We start from the raw sequence: 15,991 nt of genomic DNA on the forward strand, positions 1-15,991 counted from the left end.
TTTAACTGTGAAGGATTATTTAGGGGATAATTGCTTTGTCATTTGTAACATTGACATGTAAAAGTCGTATCGGATTAGCTTGTGAAGATTTTTACAACAAGATTAAGATCAACAAAAAAAATTTCTAAGAAAGGTCCTAGCCAATGAAACTCATTCAGATTTTTCTTCTTACTTAAATAACTTATAAATGCATTAATAAGCAAGAAACAAATTGTTTAAATTCATCGGCTAGTGTTATTTATTATTACTGCTGTCTGAGGTTCTTAATAAACCAGAAACCATTTATTCATAGCATTGAGAATGAACTACCTTTTAAACCATTACCTTTTAAATCAGTCAAGGGTGAGTAACTATAAAAACACTACTTTTCGCGAAAATAAAGATATCAGTGATTTTGCATGCTGAAAATTTAACAGATTTTATATGAATAGAAGCAAAAGTTAGAAAAGTCTGTCACGAAAAAATATTCCGTGAGGCTACAATTTTTGAGATTCTAAACGACTTCGCTAAAACAAGTCTTTTTTCAGTACCCCTTTGTATACCCAAGATGCAAGGCGAGAGGGGGGGGGGGCATTCCGGTTGAACATTTCAGAAATCTGGCAAGCCAAGGGAAGGAGATGTTGAAAATTTTCAATGTAAATATTCTTTTTTATGCAAGAAATGAGAACTTTTTCGCAAAATTGGAATTATAAGCAAGCAACAAGTAACATTTAATATTCTTCTTTCGATACTCTTTGTTGAGAATACAAATATCATTTTTGCAAAATATGCCATAAATAACACTTATGTATAGATAAGGTTGATCGCACATTAAAAACTATGCTGATTATTAAATTCATAGAGATTAAATTTCGAGGAGCAATGTTTAATCTAAAAACTGAAAGCATTTAACTATGCTTGTATTCAAAATTTTCAGTACTTATTAACACCAACAACAAATTAAAAATGTTCATAACTTTTTATACTTGAAAACAAAAATGATAGATGTGGAATATCGAAACAATTTAATACATTGTAGGTTTGAAACATTGAAGATTTTCAAGAATAAAATTACATTAAACACACATATAATTTAAAATCACTTGACTTACTTTCAGCATCAAAGTTTTCTGGAACAGAAGACTGACATTCCTGTAAAGCTGAAAACCAACTCCACACCATTTCGATGAATTGAAGCTCTAACACTAATAGGATAAGTTGATTTATATACAGTAGCATAAATGCTGTACACTTGACCTGGACGCACTGTCTTAGATGCAGTGATAAAATACCTCCTGTAAGGTTTTAAAAAGATAATGGTAAAACACGGGTGTGGGAAAAAGAAAATATGATGCAATTTCAAAGTTTTAACAGTTAAATTTGAGTGCATATATATTAGTATAGCATTATACTATTATAGGTGTAGTGGATGTGCTCAAAACCATTTTGTTTTAGTTATTAACACAGAAAAGTATGATACTAGTTTTTTACCCTCTCTTTTCTTTCGCATTTGGAACGATTTCAAAATTCCCATTTTAAACGATCATATAAAAGAATAAATATAAAAACTGAAAATATTTGACAGCACACATGTTCACAGGAGTGAGTATACTACGGCCCGAAACGAATCTATTTTAAATTTTCCCCCTTTCAGTTCAATTATGTAGTTAGTGCTGCCATCTAGTGACATTCTGTCAATAATATATATACAGAATAAAAAGAATAGCAATAAATCACAAAGCTAAGTATATTCCGGAAAAAAAAAAAAAGAAACATTCTCAAAAGGTTTAAAAGCAAGTATTTTTATTCCACAAACAAAGAAATAAACAGAATTTTCAACATTTAATTTCTTTTGCTTTCTGAAATTTGTCAATGAAAAATCACCATTTTCACTAAGGAAGTTAAATTTCACAAAACTTTATAGTTTTTTCCGAAAGCAAGTTCGTCCCCCCAATTTGAGACGTGACAGGCTGACAGCAGTACAAATGTGCATTATTTTTAATAAAGAGAAACAAAAAGTGACCTGCCCCGGGTGAGGATCGAACTCACGACCTTCAGATTCCTCATTTCGAGGGATTATGAGACTGACGGACGCCCCTGCCTACTGCGCTACCCGAGGCTCAGAAATACGTAAGTTTACAGCTTATTTTAAAAGGCATAAAATTTGTGTTTAAAATGCTACTTCAATTCAAAGATAACCTTTTGCTGATATTAGGGGCAGGAGGAGTCATGGAGCAGACTACGCCGCGCCCGTGGAATTTTTGGCCGGGTGTTTTGAGGGGCATTTTTCTCTTTTAGGGGGGGGGGCTTCGAGATTTTTAGGGGGTACTCCCTTGCTCTAAAGACACCCCCTGCTTTTTTTTCAAGGAATTTTAGTCAATTTCAATATTTTTCTTCCTCAAAAGAAAATTTTTCACATATTGTCGGCAAAAAAAAAAAAAACTTTTATTCAAATTATTATTATTATTAGATTTCATCCCGTCATGTGAGGAGAGGAGGGGGAAGTTATTGATCCCCCCCCTTCTTGAAGTTTTTTTGATTGAAACAATTTAATTCAGCATTTGTGTTTGTATTATTTCGGTCTCCCCCCCCCCCCCTCCTTTAGTGCTTTGAGAAACTGCCTTTGCCCTGGAAAACTTTGAGGAGGGGGGAGCATATGGGCCTGAATGTTGTACTTTTCTCAATCTATTGTATCCGTGATTAGCGCGTAGCGCAAGACATTGCTGGGGCCTGTCCGTCGATATTGGCTGATATGTAGTTTGTCGATATACCGAGCTTTTCAAATATTGGTTCATCACGAGGTGAGTGAACCTTGGCTTGGCCTGTTTAGATGGTGATGGTGGGTGGGTGGTGTCATATGGTGCAGTGGCTAATTCGCTATGTGATTGGTAGATAGGGAGTCATGTGACAGGGGGAGTATAGGGGAGAGGGAAAGAAAAGGCTAGTTTTTGCAGAAATGAGTTTTTGAGATGTTTGAAGAAACGCATTTTCGGATTGCATAAATAATAGTGAAATGATACAATTTGACGTTTTCTCCTGTTTTTATTTTTAGCGGAGGAAACCAGAAGCATCAAAAGCTTGGTTGTACAATTCAGCTACTCATTCAAAAATTCATTCAGTTCGGTCGATCAAGACCGAACGGGTGCAGTAAAAGGCGGACATTCGAGCACGGCGGTACATTTATAAGGTTCTCTGCTAAAAAAAATATATTATTAATATTTAAAAAATTGATGAATTGAACAGTTTTCAAAAAAAAATCTAGGAAAAGCAAAAAATAAAACTGATTTTTTTTTCTTTTGATTGATGAGATAAAAGATAAAATCAAAAAAGCAGACTACGTGCCCGCCCCCCTCCCCTGTAGACATTAAATGAGGTATTAATATTCAAAATGAGCTCGACCTTTTTAAAATCAAGCTTGCTTTTTTTTTTTTTTTTTTAAATTTAAACTTTTAGATTTTGCATGAGGGATAAAAAGACATTTCATGCTCTATTGATCTTTCCACGGAGTTAATTTTCGTTTTAATAACTTTTGGTATTTAGCTTCATTTTTGTTTCCTTTTTTAAACTTCTATTGAGTAATTAACTACGGAACATAGAGTTCAAAAAGGAAAAAAGAAAGTTTTAATAACAATAATAATAAATAATAAGAAGAATAAGAGTGTTTCAACACCACGGTCCTTGAGTGCGAAAACTTTTTATTTGTCAGCCACAAATACTTTTCTTTCCAAATTTTTACTTCCTCTCACGAGCATTAAAGCTTAATAAAAGAACAGCATATTTTTTCCAAAATCCCCCCTCCCCATTTGTCTCTTTCAGCAAAATTCTAATATGGCTAGGGGGATGCAAGATCGAAAGTTAATTAATTTGTTTTTAGCAAATCAATATTTCCTTAAACTTTATTTGTTATAGATTGTTACAAACAGAGAATGTAACATTATTTGATTCAAATAATTTGAATTCACAAATTGTAAAACTTTCCTTTTTTTGTAATTTAAAACAAAACACAAAAAAATTACACTTTTATTTTATAATTTTACGTTGAAACACTTTCTCCCCCAGCTATAATTGCAGAAATATGTGAGAATATGTCCCATGGGTTTTTTTTTTTTTAATTATTAATGTAATAATTATTATTATTATTATTATTATTAAGGGGATGGAACGGCAATTGTAAACATCGCTTGGCGCTGTTCGAAAGGACGACCATATAAGGGTATATATGGTCGCCCTTGCGAACCCCCCTCCCCCCTTGGAAATTAGAACTTCCTAGCTTTTAGTACTTTTTTCTTTGCAAAAATATAAAAATATTTCTTCTCCAGCCATTAATGAATAAATAATTAAAAATGTCAAATTTTAATGACTCTAATCTGTCCTGAAATCTGCCTCCATGGGGAAAATATCCTGCTAAACCATGGATAAAATTTCTGAGCCCCCCACCCCCCCCCCCCCTCCTTACAATTTTGCATATGGGCCGATGGCTGTTCAGTAGTCATTTAATGGCCAAATAATTGAATGAAGTCATTTACTGGTCAAATTGAAAAAATAATTATTCAATATTTAAAAACATAAGTTAAAGCATACTTACGGCTCATGTTTTATCCTTTGAATATCATGATCACTGTCATGCGCAGGTTCTGACAAAGCATGTATTATAACTCCGAAGAGAATTATGACAAACCTTAGAATCATCTTCGACCTGAAAAAGCAATAAATACACATTAGATCCTGGCTATAAATAGTAACTGTAGCTTCGTGGATCTTTTCGAAGAAAACGTAGCTCTCTCAATAGCAAAATACAGGGTCCATTATGAAAGTAATGAGCATTTACTGGTAAAATATATTTATTGATCGTAATTTGTACAAATGTTCAATTTCTTCAAAATACATTCCTCCGGCATCAATACACTTGCGGAGACGTGTTTGCCACCCCTGAAAGGCACCCTGAAACTCCTCGACGGGAATGCCTCTCAGGAACTTTGTAACATTGTGTTGGATGTTTTCCACGGTTTCCCAATGTTTTCCTTTTATCTCCCTCTTGAGTCGCGGAAATAAAAAGAAGTCACATGGAGCTAAGTCGGGACTGTAAGGGGGGTGAGGGCTTACCAGGGTGTTCTTCCGGGCCAGGAAGCTCCCGGTCCTCTTTGAACGCCTTGTGCCACTTCTCAGACTGTGATCTTGAAATGCAGTCATCCTTGAAGGCTTCTTGCAGCATCTGGAATGTTTCGGTTGCGTTTTTTCCGAGCCTCTTGCAAAACTTTATGGAGTATCGTTGTTCAAGCGAACGCTCCATCGCGTTATGTTACAAAAGTTGAAAACACACTTCAAGCGGAGGCACATATCTCCGCTCACACTGATCGAACTCAACTGACGATTGGATATATTGAAAGAGCATACCCCCCACAACATTTCCCAGCCGGTTTTACTATGCTACCATCTATCGTCGTGTCACAATAACATTATGCTCATTACTTTCATAATGGACCCTGTATCTCACACGTTGGAAAATGAAAAACTCTTAATCTCTCTCTATATATATATATATATAAATCTCTACTACTAAAACTCTAAATCTCTTAATCTCTTTAAAATGAAATAAATAAGTTGAGCTGAAAATAAACGCTAGAAAGTTATTGAATTGCATTTTTTATAGTACTTAAAAAAAAATCAAATATTTTTCAACCTTAAAAACATGATGTGTTTATCTAAACATGACTTGGAAACATTATCAGGGCTGCAGGGAGCCAAGGTGGGTCCCCCCCCCCCCCCAAAAAAAAAAGAAAAAGAAAGGAAGAAAAGAAAATAAAAGTGGGGAAAAATCAAAACTGCGTACTAGAAAATATTTAACTCTATAAAAGTGCCACAACAGTAAATACCATAAGAGTAAATTTTACTTTCTCTTTACGTTTCCGCTTATTCGGAGTCTCCCCCCCCCCCTCTTTTTTTTCTTTCTTTTTCTTCGTCAGTGTTGCCATCTCCCCCCCCCCCAAGGCCCGGGCCCCTAGTTTCTGACTAGGCTGACATATGGCCTCTCGTCGGGCCTGAACATTATGCAATCAACAGAAAGATCGAACACATGTAATGAAAGGCACATCTCAAATTAGATTAACATTATTATGCGCCCTCTCCATTCTGAGCGTAATCTTCGTAACAGGTATAAAAATATCCTTCTTTATATGTATACTTATTTCTGCTTGAATCATTTCAGTCAAATGCACCATGATTCCTCAACGTTTTCAATAATTTGTACATTTCATTTCTTCCAAAGCGATACCTTTGGCCAAGTAATGGATAGTATTAAAAGAAAAATGCTCTAATGATTAGAGACGTACCGAGTACTCGGTAACTACTCGGTACTCGCAGAGCCGGCCTTAGCAGATGCGGGGCCCGATTAGAGAGATCTGGCGGGGTCCTTTACAGAACGGTGATACAAATTCGAGAAGTGCCGACCGATTTTTCTGATTCCGGCAAGGACAAGGGTTGGGGGGGGGGGGGGGGGCGTTAGAGATCAGATAAACCACCCACGGTCCCCGGAAGAGTCTTCAATGCTGACGTCTGAAATCGCAAATTTGGACAATTCTGTGTAAAATGAAGGGGAAGGAGTAAGGCGGAGGTTCCCCGTCTACCGAATTATTTTTAAAATTTAAGATAAGTTTAGATTAATTTTGGCAATGATAGGGAATTGAGGGCTCCTCTCAGAATTTTTTTCTGAAATTTTAGTCCCAAGGTGATGTTGGAGAAAATGGAGATGAAAGAATTTGGTGATCTCCTATCGAGGGCTTTAAGGCGCAATTTTACACTATCATTGGTGACGTTAGGGGATTCAGTGACTCTTCGAAAATTTTTCGATATTGAAGTGTTAAAAACACAATTTTAGGTTCTGTTTGGAAACGATGGAGAAAATGGAAGAGATTCTTCCTTTAATTTTTTTCGAAACTGAAATCAATTTTATGATATCCATGAGAAAGAAGGGTTCGAGGGTTCTCTCGTAGTAGTATTTTCTAAAACGGAAGTTTTAAGCTATTGTGCCGATTCTAAAGAAAGGGGTCAATAGTTAGGAAATAGGTTTCTGAAACCTTTACCAGAAAATATTTTGAAATTTAAATCTTAAAAACACTATTTTAGGCTGCCTTTGGAGCAGGGGAGTGCACGGGGGGGGGGGGGGCGAGAGATGGGACACCTGTTGGCCCGGACCTGAGCCTGAAGGGGGCCCAATATTTTTTTAACTAGGGGTGAAATTTAGGGGTAAACAATATGGAAGGGGGGCCCGGAAAAGTCATTTGTAACGGCCCCAAAATTTCTGTGCACGCCCCTGCTTTGGAGACGTTAGAGGAGAAGAAGAGGAGGAGGGTGGTGAAATTTATGAATTTTCTTTCCTTGAAAATCCTTTAAAATTGAAACTGAATGATATAATTTTAGTCAGTTTTTTTGTGATAAAGTTGAGGTAAGGGTGGGCACTTGAGTAGCCTCCTCTTGAATTTTTTGAAATTGAATTTTAAAAGTGCATCTGCAGTCACGTTAGGAGATATGTCAGGATTTGGTGGCTATCCCAAGAAATTTTTTGGGCTTGAAGATTTAAAAACCTATTTCCAGGCTATATGTAGAAACGTTAGAAGATTAATGGCAATTTGCTTTATAGAATTATTATGGAGATGTTTTACGCTAATAAAAGCACGCAGTATTTGAAGTATCTTTTGTTTGTTTATTTTTCAGAATTGCACCTACGTTTGTGTTAATAGTGTAATAAAAAAATTGTCATTGCTGCTGAGTTTTAAGATTTTTTATCAACACAAATAAAGAAAGTAAAAAAATAATAAAAGTAAATATATAAATGAAATAAATTAAAAAGATAGCTTTGGGGATTCCTGAAATTTCGGAGTCTCGGGGGTAAGTTTCCGCATTGCCGATGTGATAGTAAGATCTATAGGGGCCCGCATTAATTGCTGATAATCATTAAAAAATCGTACTTATGTTCCCCACTACCTAGTTCCTTTCTCTTGATCGAAAGTTATAGGGTACAGCGGGTATGGCCTTAGATATGGATTTAAAAATGTTCAACTGGCTATATGTTTTATTTTTTTCTTCTGGAAATTTATCTGTTACTACTAGTTTCAGATAGGTTTCATGCTAAAAGTCTCAGGGAACTCCCCTTACTCCCTTAATCACACTGAAAGTAGCTCCATACCTCCAGCTTAAATATCAGTTAAGTATGTTATGATTATTATCAGTTAAGTTCATTTGAACTTTTTATTTTCTTTATTTTCTTATTTATTTTTGAGAGGGAAATTTTTTTTTTAGAGCGGGGCCCCTGCTGGCGCGGGGCCCCATTGGGCTCTTTTGCTCTAATCGGCTTAAGGCCGGCTCTGGGTACTCGGCCTACTCGGCCAATATGCTGAGTACTCGGTACTCGGCCAAATTTTGATCAGATACTCGGCCAATACCGAGTAGTTGCAAAAAATTGAATGTATTGAAATTTACAAAATAGCTCAAGCATATATAATTTTCTGCAACCATTTACAATTCAAATTTAAATTTTGAGAATAATGGAGTTTGAAATACTTCAATGGAATAAATCTTGGTTCGAATGTCTCGAAAGTTAATAATACTTTTTTGTTGAAAATTGTGCAAATATGAAATTTTTGCTACAAACTAAAATATATAAAAATACCTTAGCTTTAAAAATAAAAGGAAATAAAACAACGTTAGAAGCACAGTGCAGGATCACTGCAGACACGTGTTTGGCGTTACGAGGAATTTCTTTTTCAATGCACAAAATGTGAGCTCGTTGATTTAAAGGCATCCGGCAAAAGTCGATTTTTTTGTCGTATGCCTTTACATTCTTTAGTTCACATGTTATGCACTGAAAAGACGATCCCTGTAACACAGAAAAACGTGTCTGCAGTGTTCCTGCACATTTGTTTTTTTTTGCTTTTAAAAATTATTTATGTTTAGCGAACTAGACCTATAAGGAATAAATTTGTATAATTTGTTTTAATTCCAACTTGATAAGTCATACCTATTATTTATTCATTTTTAATTTAAAAAATATTATTTTTGCAAAATTTTGTAGTTAAACTTCAGCAGGAATTAAGTTTAAAAACTATTATATGGACAAGGAAGTCTATACTACTATTTCAATAAGTTCAAAATTCATCGGTGTGTCGGTGGTACTTCTTTCAACATAATTGGTACTGGGAAACTCGGCGGAGTAGTGAAAGGCTGAGTTACTCGGTAACTCGGTACTCGGCCAAGTAGTAAAAGGCCGAGTACTCGGTACTCGGCCAAAGTGCTACTCGGTACGTCTCAACTAATGATAATGTACACTTACGTGAAATACACCGCCAGCTCAGTCATTTCCAACCGAGGACTGCAGTTTCGTGCTTATTAGCACTCATCAGCCCGGCATAGGAAAGTGACTGAGCTGGAGATGGAAATGGAGGTTTTCCATCTCCAGCTCAGTCACTTTCCTATGCCGGGCTGATGAGTGCTAATAAGCACGAAACTGCAGTCCTCGGCTGGAGAGTGGCAACAGTGAATTAAGCTTTGTTGTTTTGCTAATTTTACGCTCCGTGTTTTTTAATGATATTAGCAGTAAATTTTTTTTAATTATATTTTTTTCTGATGTAATCTGATGAAGCTTTCAATGAGGAACATGCAGGTATCTTTTTCTATGAATTTTGCTCAATTTTAAAGAAAGTACGTAATTTTGGAAAAAACAAATTGAAGTTTGTATGATATTATATGATCGATAAATTTAAACTTACAATGACTTAGCTTCATGTCAAATGTGCTAATATCATTTGAAATTGACTTTTGCATTAAGCTTCTGGACTCACAAATTTACTTTGTGAAACTTTAATGTGTCTTAACTGTTTTTTCACATAACGAACTTTCATATTTTTACTTCTGTATGAACATTTCAAATTGAAATACTTCGTTCCAAAGATTGGCGGATTTTTCTTTTCATTGTTGGCGATATTTCTGCTTTTGCCTTAGCTTATGCAATTGCAGTATTTAATGAAAACAAATTTAAAGTACAACAATGGAAAGTGATTTTGAATTTCAGAAATCGCCATTAATTTCAACTGCAGCACTAGTACCTACTGTTAATGAGACGAAAATTCATGCAATTGATTTAACATCTTCAGAAAATGATTCCTCGTGTGATAATGTGAATGAAACATCTTCTCAAAGAAATATAGCAGATTTGTTTGGCATTCAGCCAGCAGATAAAGTAGTTTTGAGACCAACTATTAAACACACTTCTAATGAATTAATTGATTGCATTAAATATATTATTAATGCCAAAACTAATGCAAACAAGAGATACTTCTTTAAGGAAGAATGCAGATCTTTTATTATAAATATATTAACAATTCTGCAGTCAAGAATTATTGACTCGGATAATATTTCCTGTCAAGATCTTATTTCATCTATAGCACAAAATAATAATTTGTCACCTTCTTCACTTATTACTAAACTGACAGGAAATGAAGATTTTTCCTTGAAAGGAGTTGCTATATCTGACTTTGACACTTTAAAAATTAAAAAACAGTATAAAGACGTAGGAACTCAAGAAGATCGAACTACCACAAACCTATTGTACACTACTATGAAAACTACCTCAACTTACAAAGATGCAGAAAACCAGGTAGGAATTGAAGAAGATAATATTTTCAACCTTCAGAATACTAATCATGTTATTTTCCCTACGCATTCCTCTGATGGATTAGACTTTCAAAATGAAATTTACGAAGTAGTCGACACTTCTCCAACACAGAGTGAGCTTGATACACCTCTAAAAGCTCATCTTCAAAATGACAACACTAAATTTTCTCCTGTTCATTCACTTAATAGCTTTTCTAAAACGTTTACAGAATTGAAACCTACCGATAATCAAACGGCTTCTCCTTTATATAAACATTCGTATGCTGATGTAATGAAGAAAAATCCAAAATTATATACCGTCTTAGTCTACCCTCTTCGTGAAAATACTTCTTCTTTCGATTTAAAATTACTTTTGAAAAAAGAATACAATCCAGCAAGCGACAACATACGTATTCACAAGTTACGTGTTATTAGGAATGGAGGTCTGGCTATAGATCTTTACAATAAAATAGACAAAGAAAAACTACAAAAAGCTCTCTTAACAATACCTAACATACAGCTTAATACGAGAATTAAAACTACAACTACAATAAACCCAAAGATTTCAATTCAAGGATTACCTAAAGAAACAACAACTGAACACATAAACCACATTATTTTTGAAAATACAGGAAAAAATTTAAACTTCAAAATTAATTTCAATTACAAAACAAGAAACGGTCGACAGAATTTCGTAATAGAGTGCGAACCTTTCACATTTAACATACTCATGAAATGCAAATTTTTACAAAATGAATGGGAAACTTACAAATTGAGAGAATATATTAATGTAAAAAGGTGTTATTTTTGCCAAGCATTTGGACACTTGTCTAGCAAATGCCAAAGTAATTTGCAAAAATGCACTTTCTGTTCTGGAAATCACCCTCAACATGAATGCAAAAGCAATTTCACGAAATGCGCAAATTGCGTTAAATCTCTTCCAAGCTCTTCTCCTTTATATTTCATTGATCACCCTGCTTCTGACTCATCTTGTCCATATTATCTTTCTGTTCTTCAAAAGTTGAAATCGAATATCAATTATGACGAATAATACTGTGTTTTCTATTAACTTTCCTCCCTCTCTTCATCATTTGTCTCATCCGAATTTGTTTACTTCATCTACTATTTTTCCTTCTTCTAATATTCAGTTCTCAAAGTATTCTTTTAACTCTTTGAATTGTATTCAAATAAATTTAGGCAAAAGAAGCATCGCTACTAGTTCTTTAAAACTTTTATCTACTCAAATGTTACCGAAGTTTTTCCTTATTCAAGAACCATATTTAAAAAACGATCAAATACCAGAACAACCTAGTAATTGGAAAATTTTTTATTCTTTAAGTAAAAAAGCTGCTGTTATAAGTACTGACTCAAATATAATAGTTTCTCAAATAGACCAAAAAGAAAACCATATAGCAATATCAGCTGATTTCAAGGAAGATTCAATTGTTATTATTTCAGTTTATATAACACCAACAGAAGATGTTAGAATCCCTCTACGTAATCTCGAAAGTCTTTTGAGAAATATTTCAAATAAAAATATTATAATTATGGGTGATTTCAATAGTAGAAGTAAATCTTGGGGATATGCTGGTGAAGATCCAAGAGGAAAAAGAGTAATAAATTTTTACCAAGCAAATGACTTGCAATTAATAAATAGTTCATATGACTCACCAACTTTTGAACATGAAAATGGAAATGGCTGGCCTGACTTAACATTTATTAAAGGAAATTTAATTCAAAATGATAATTACCAGTGGAATGTTATAGATGATGTAGATTCCCTAAGTGACCATAAATTTATTTCACTTAAATTTCAAAAAGAGCTTTCGACTTATGCAATTAAACGCTATAAAATCACATCTAAAGGAATTAAAAACTTTGAAAAAGAGATTTCAGAAAAATTAACACCATTCATTAATTCTTGCCAGAATATTTTAACACCATTTGAACTTAATAAATTCTCAAATAATTTTATTACTACTATTCAGAATTGTTGCAACAATTCGTTTAAAATTAAAGATATTTCAAACAAATTTGAAGTAAAATGGTGGAATAATGATCTACAAAAAGAAAAAACAAATCTTAATAGATTAAAAAGAAAATTGAAGAAGCAGCCAACACCAGAAGAAAATGTTAGAGTCAAAATTGAATACAAAAAAGCCAGAGCCCAATATTTCCGAAACATCAAAAAACAGAAGACAGAAAGTTGGCGCAATTTTTGCAAGCAAGCATCTGATCCATTTGGTAAAGCTTATAAATCCTGATTTGAAAAAATTAAGCGTCCAACTACTTTGCCAATTTTTAATGACGGAGCTACGCAAAAAGAAAATTTGGAATTCATTTTAAATGAACTTTATCCAATATCGCAAAGAAATCCGTTATCTAACTGCCAGATCTCAACAACTACATATTCATCTTTCAATGATCTTTCAAATGTTGAACCAGAAATTTCAATTGAAGAAATTAAAATTCTTTGAATTCTTGTAATAGTAAAAAAGCCCCCGGATTAGATTCAATAGATTACGCAATAGTTAAACTAATCTTTGAAAAACTACCACAACTACTACATTGCTTTTATAACAAATGCCTCAAGCTTTCTTATTTTCCAGATGTTTTTAAAATTGGAAAATTGATTTTATTTCTCAAACAAGGTAAAGATATTAAAGATGTTTTTTCATATCGTCCTATAACACTTTTACCAACATTAGGAAAACTTTTAGAAAGAATAGTTGTTAAAAGAGTTCAATTTTATTACCAAAATTTTTCTCCAAAAAATCAATTTGGTTTCAAAAAAAGGATATTCAACAGAGGATGCTTTACAAAATATTTGGGAAAATCTTCTTGATTATAATATAACAGGTCATAAATTAATAATTTCCTTAGACATTCAAAGAGCTTTTGATAGCATTCCACATCCACAACTCCATAACAAAATTTCTCAATTACAGTGTCCTAATATTTTGAAAAAATTCCTTCACAGTCTGCTTGAAAACAGAAAATTAATAATGGATTCTAATAATGAATTTGTAATTCATAATCAAATGATAGGCGTCCCACAAGGATCTTGCAGCGGTCCGTTTTTGTGGTCATTAATAGCAGAAGATATTCTACACACTTCAATGCCAAGAGGAGTTTTTATTCAAGCATTCGCAGATGACTTTGTGATTGGCGTTGTTAAAGAAACAATAAAGAGCATGGGAGATGAAGCAAACTCAGCTTTAATACAATTCAAAAAATGGGCAGATTATTATAATTTGAAAGTCTCAACAGATAAATCAAGTTTATTACTTTTTAGAAGAAAAACTAAGAATCAAAATATTAAATATGGGACTGAAAAAATTAAAAGAGTAAGGACTTTAAAGTATCTAGGAATCATTCTTGATGAAAACCTTTCATTCTTACCACATATACAACACCTAAAGACCAAATCAACCAATTATTTACAACATTTAAGACGCCTGGCAGGAAAATATTGGGGCTACAATATTCGTTTCAGAGCTCGCTTATATGATTCTGTTTTTCTCAGAATGATAGCTTGTGCATCTCCAATTTGGGCAAGCAATCCAACCACAAGATTGAATTTAAATCTTTTGAAATTACAACGTCCTTTGTTATTACATTTAACAGGAGCTTATGCAACAACAGCAAATAGTTCTTTACAAATAATCACCGGTATACCTCCTTTAGATATTCAAATTTCCTACGAAGCAAAAATGGGAACATTACTCAGACTTAATAAGGACGTTGTCACATGTTTTGGAATTCTTCGAGCGTCTTCCTTTGAAAAGAAAATCAAAACAATTTTATTTCATCCCAGTGTTTCCTTAACATCTTCATTACAAATAAACTCACCAAATTTGGAAAATTCAAGCACTAATATTTCTTCCTTCCGTTACTTCACAGATGGCTCGAAAACAAAACAAGCTACAACGGCAGCTTTCCTTATTTTAAATAACACAACTCCAACTGACGAAACCACATTTCTTCTAAATGTCTCCAACTCTATTTTTCAAGCAGAAGCGTTAGCAATAAAAGAAGCAATAGATCATGCTGTAACCCACAATAACTTACCATCAATTATGTACAGTGACAGCCAATCAGTCATTAAATCAATTGGTAATCTAAACCCAACAAACTCTTTAATAGCTGAAATCCAACAACAACTAATAAATCATGATAATATCAAAATTTCTTGGATTAAAGGTCATTCAACCTCTGCTGGAAACAATAGAGCCGATTTTCTCGCAAACCAAACAGCAAATGGACTCTTAGTACCAACAAAACAGCATCCTTTGCCATTTCCAAGAAGTTTTGCAAAGCATAAATTATTACAAGATCTACTGAATGATTGGCAAGAACGATGGGAACAAGACATAACAGGAAGACTAATCTACAAAATCCGTCCGAAAGTTAAACTTACTCCTTTGAATTTAAATAGACATGAATTTTTTTTTCTTTACTGGCCATGGCCCTTTCCCTTCATACTTGAAAAGATTCCATATTAGAAATAGTGACCTCTGCAGATGCAAATCAATTGGAAATCCTCAACATTACATACAACATTGCATTCACACTTCTTCATTCCATCTTCGTTCTTCTGGCAATTGGACTCAAGACTTAAAAAACTATTATTCGTTTCCTGCAGCAAAAAAGAAAATTACAGATCTTATTACATTTCTAATTGACCACGAACATTTTCTCTTTGGATAAATTTTTTTTTTACTTACTTTTTTTTTTTTAATATATAGGCATTAAGCATTTTAATTAATTTTTAAAATTATTATTTTTATTATTTATTTATTGATTTTTTTATTATTATTATTTTTTTTTATTATTATTTTTTTTTAAATTCATATAATTATTTTTTAATTTTTTTTTTTTCTTTCATCTATTTTTATTTATTTATTTATTTTTATTTATCTTAATGTAAAATATTTATATATATTCTTTCTTATTGAACAAAATTATTTTCTTCTGTATATATCAAAATTGTTTATCAGTGTGGAGTATTGTTAAATTTTCTCGTACGTCATCCCATAATTTGTGAAATTTAACATTGTTGAATGTGTACAAAAGGATGACGTATTTAATAAAAAAAAAAAGTCCTCGGCTGGAAATGACTGAGCTGGCGGTGTATTTCACGTATTTCTGCCTTAGCCCTGGCTATAGGGCGGTATCTTACTGAATGTACACTTGTTGAAAAAGAACACTTGTATATAAAGTAACACTTGTTTTGTCTGAAATATGATTGCCTTCCTTTTTGTGATGGGGGCTTTAATATCTTTTATCTACACCTCCCAGTAATCTTAAGAAATTAATTACTTCAGAAAATGCGCCAAACATAAATCGAAAATAATTTTCTTCTTTT

General features: G+C 33.4%; 1 protein-coding gene across 1 annotated transcript in view; it reads right to left on the minus strand.

The window, feature by feature from the left end:
• Positions 1 to 4,668, minus strand: part of LOC129218907 (CD109 antigen-like) — a 69,125-nt gene extending 64,457 nt beyond the window's left edge. The window contains 4 exon segments of the mRNA XM_054853229.1: positions 1,092 to 1,106; positions 1,108 to 1,143; positions 1,145 to 1,274; positions 4,565 to 4,668. Of these exon segments, the coding sequence (XP_054709204.1) occupies positions 1,092 to 1,106; positions 1,108 to 1,143; positions 1,145 to 1,274; positions 4,565 to 4,668 (285 nt within the window).
• Positions 4,669 to 15,991: the final 11,323 nt, after the last annotated feature.

The sequence above is a fragment of the Uloborus diversus genome, chromosome 1 (genome assembly GCF_026930045.1).
Source record: "Uloborus diversus isolate 005 chromosome 1, Udiv.v.3.1, whole genome shotgun sequence".
Taxonomy (NCBI): Eukaryota; Metazoa; Arthropoda; class Arachnida; order Araneae; family Uloboridae; genus Uloborus; species Uloborus diversus.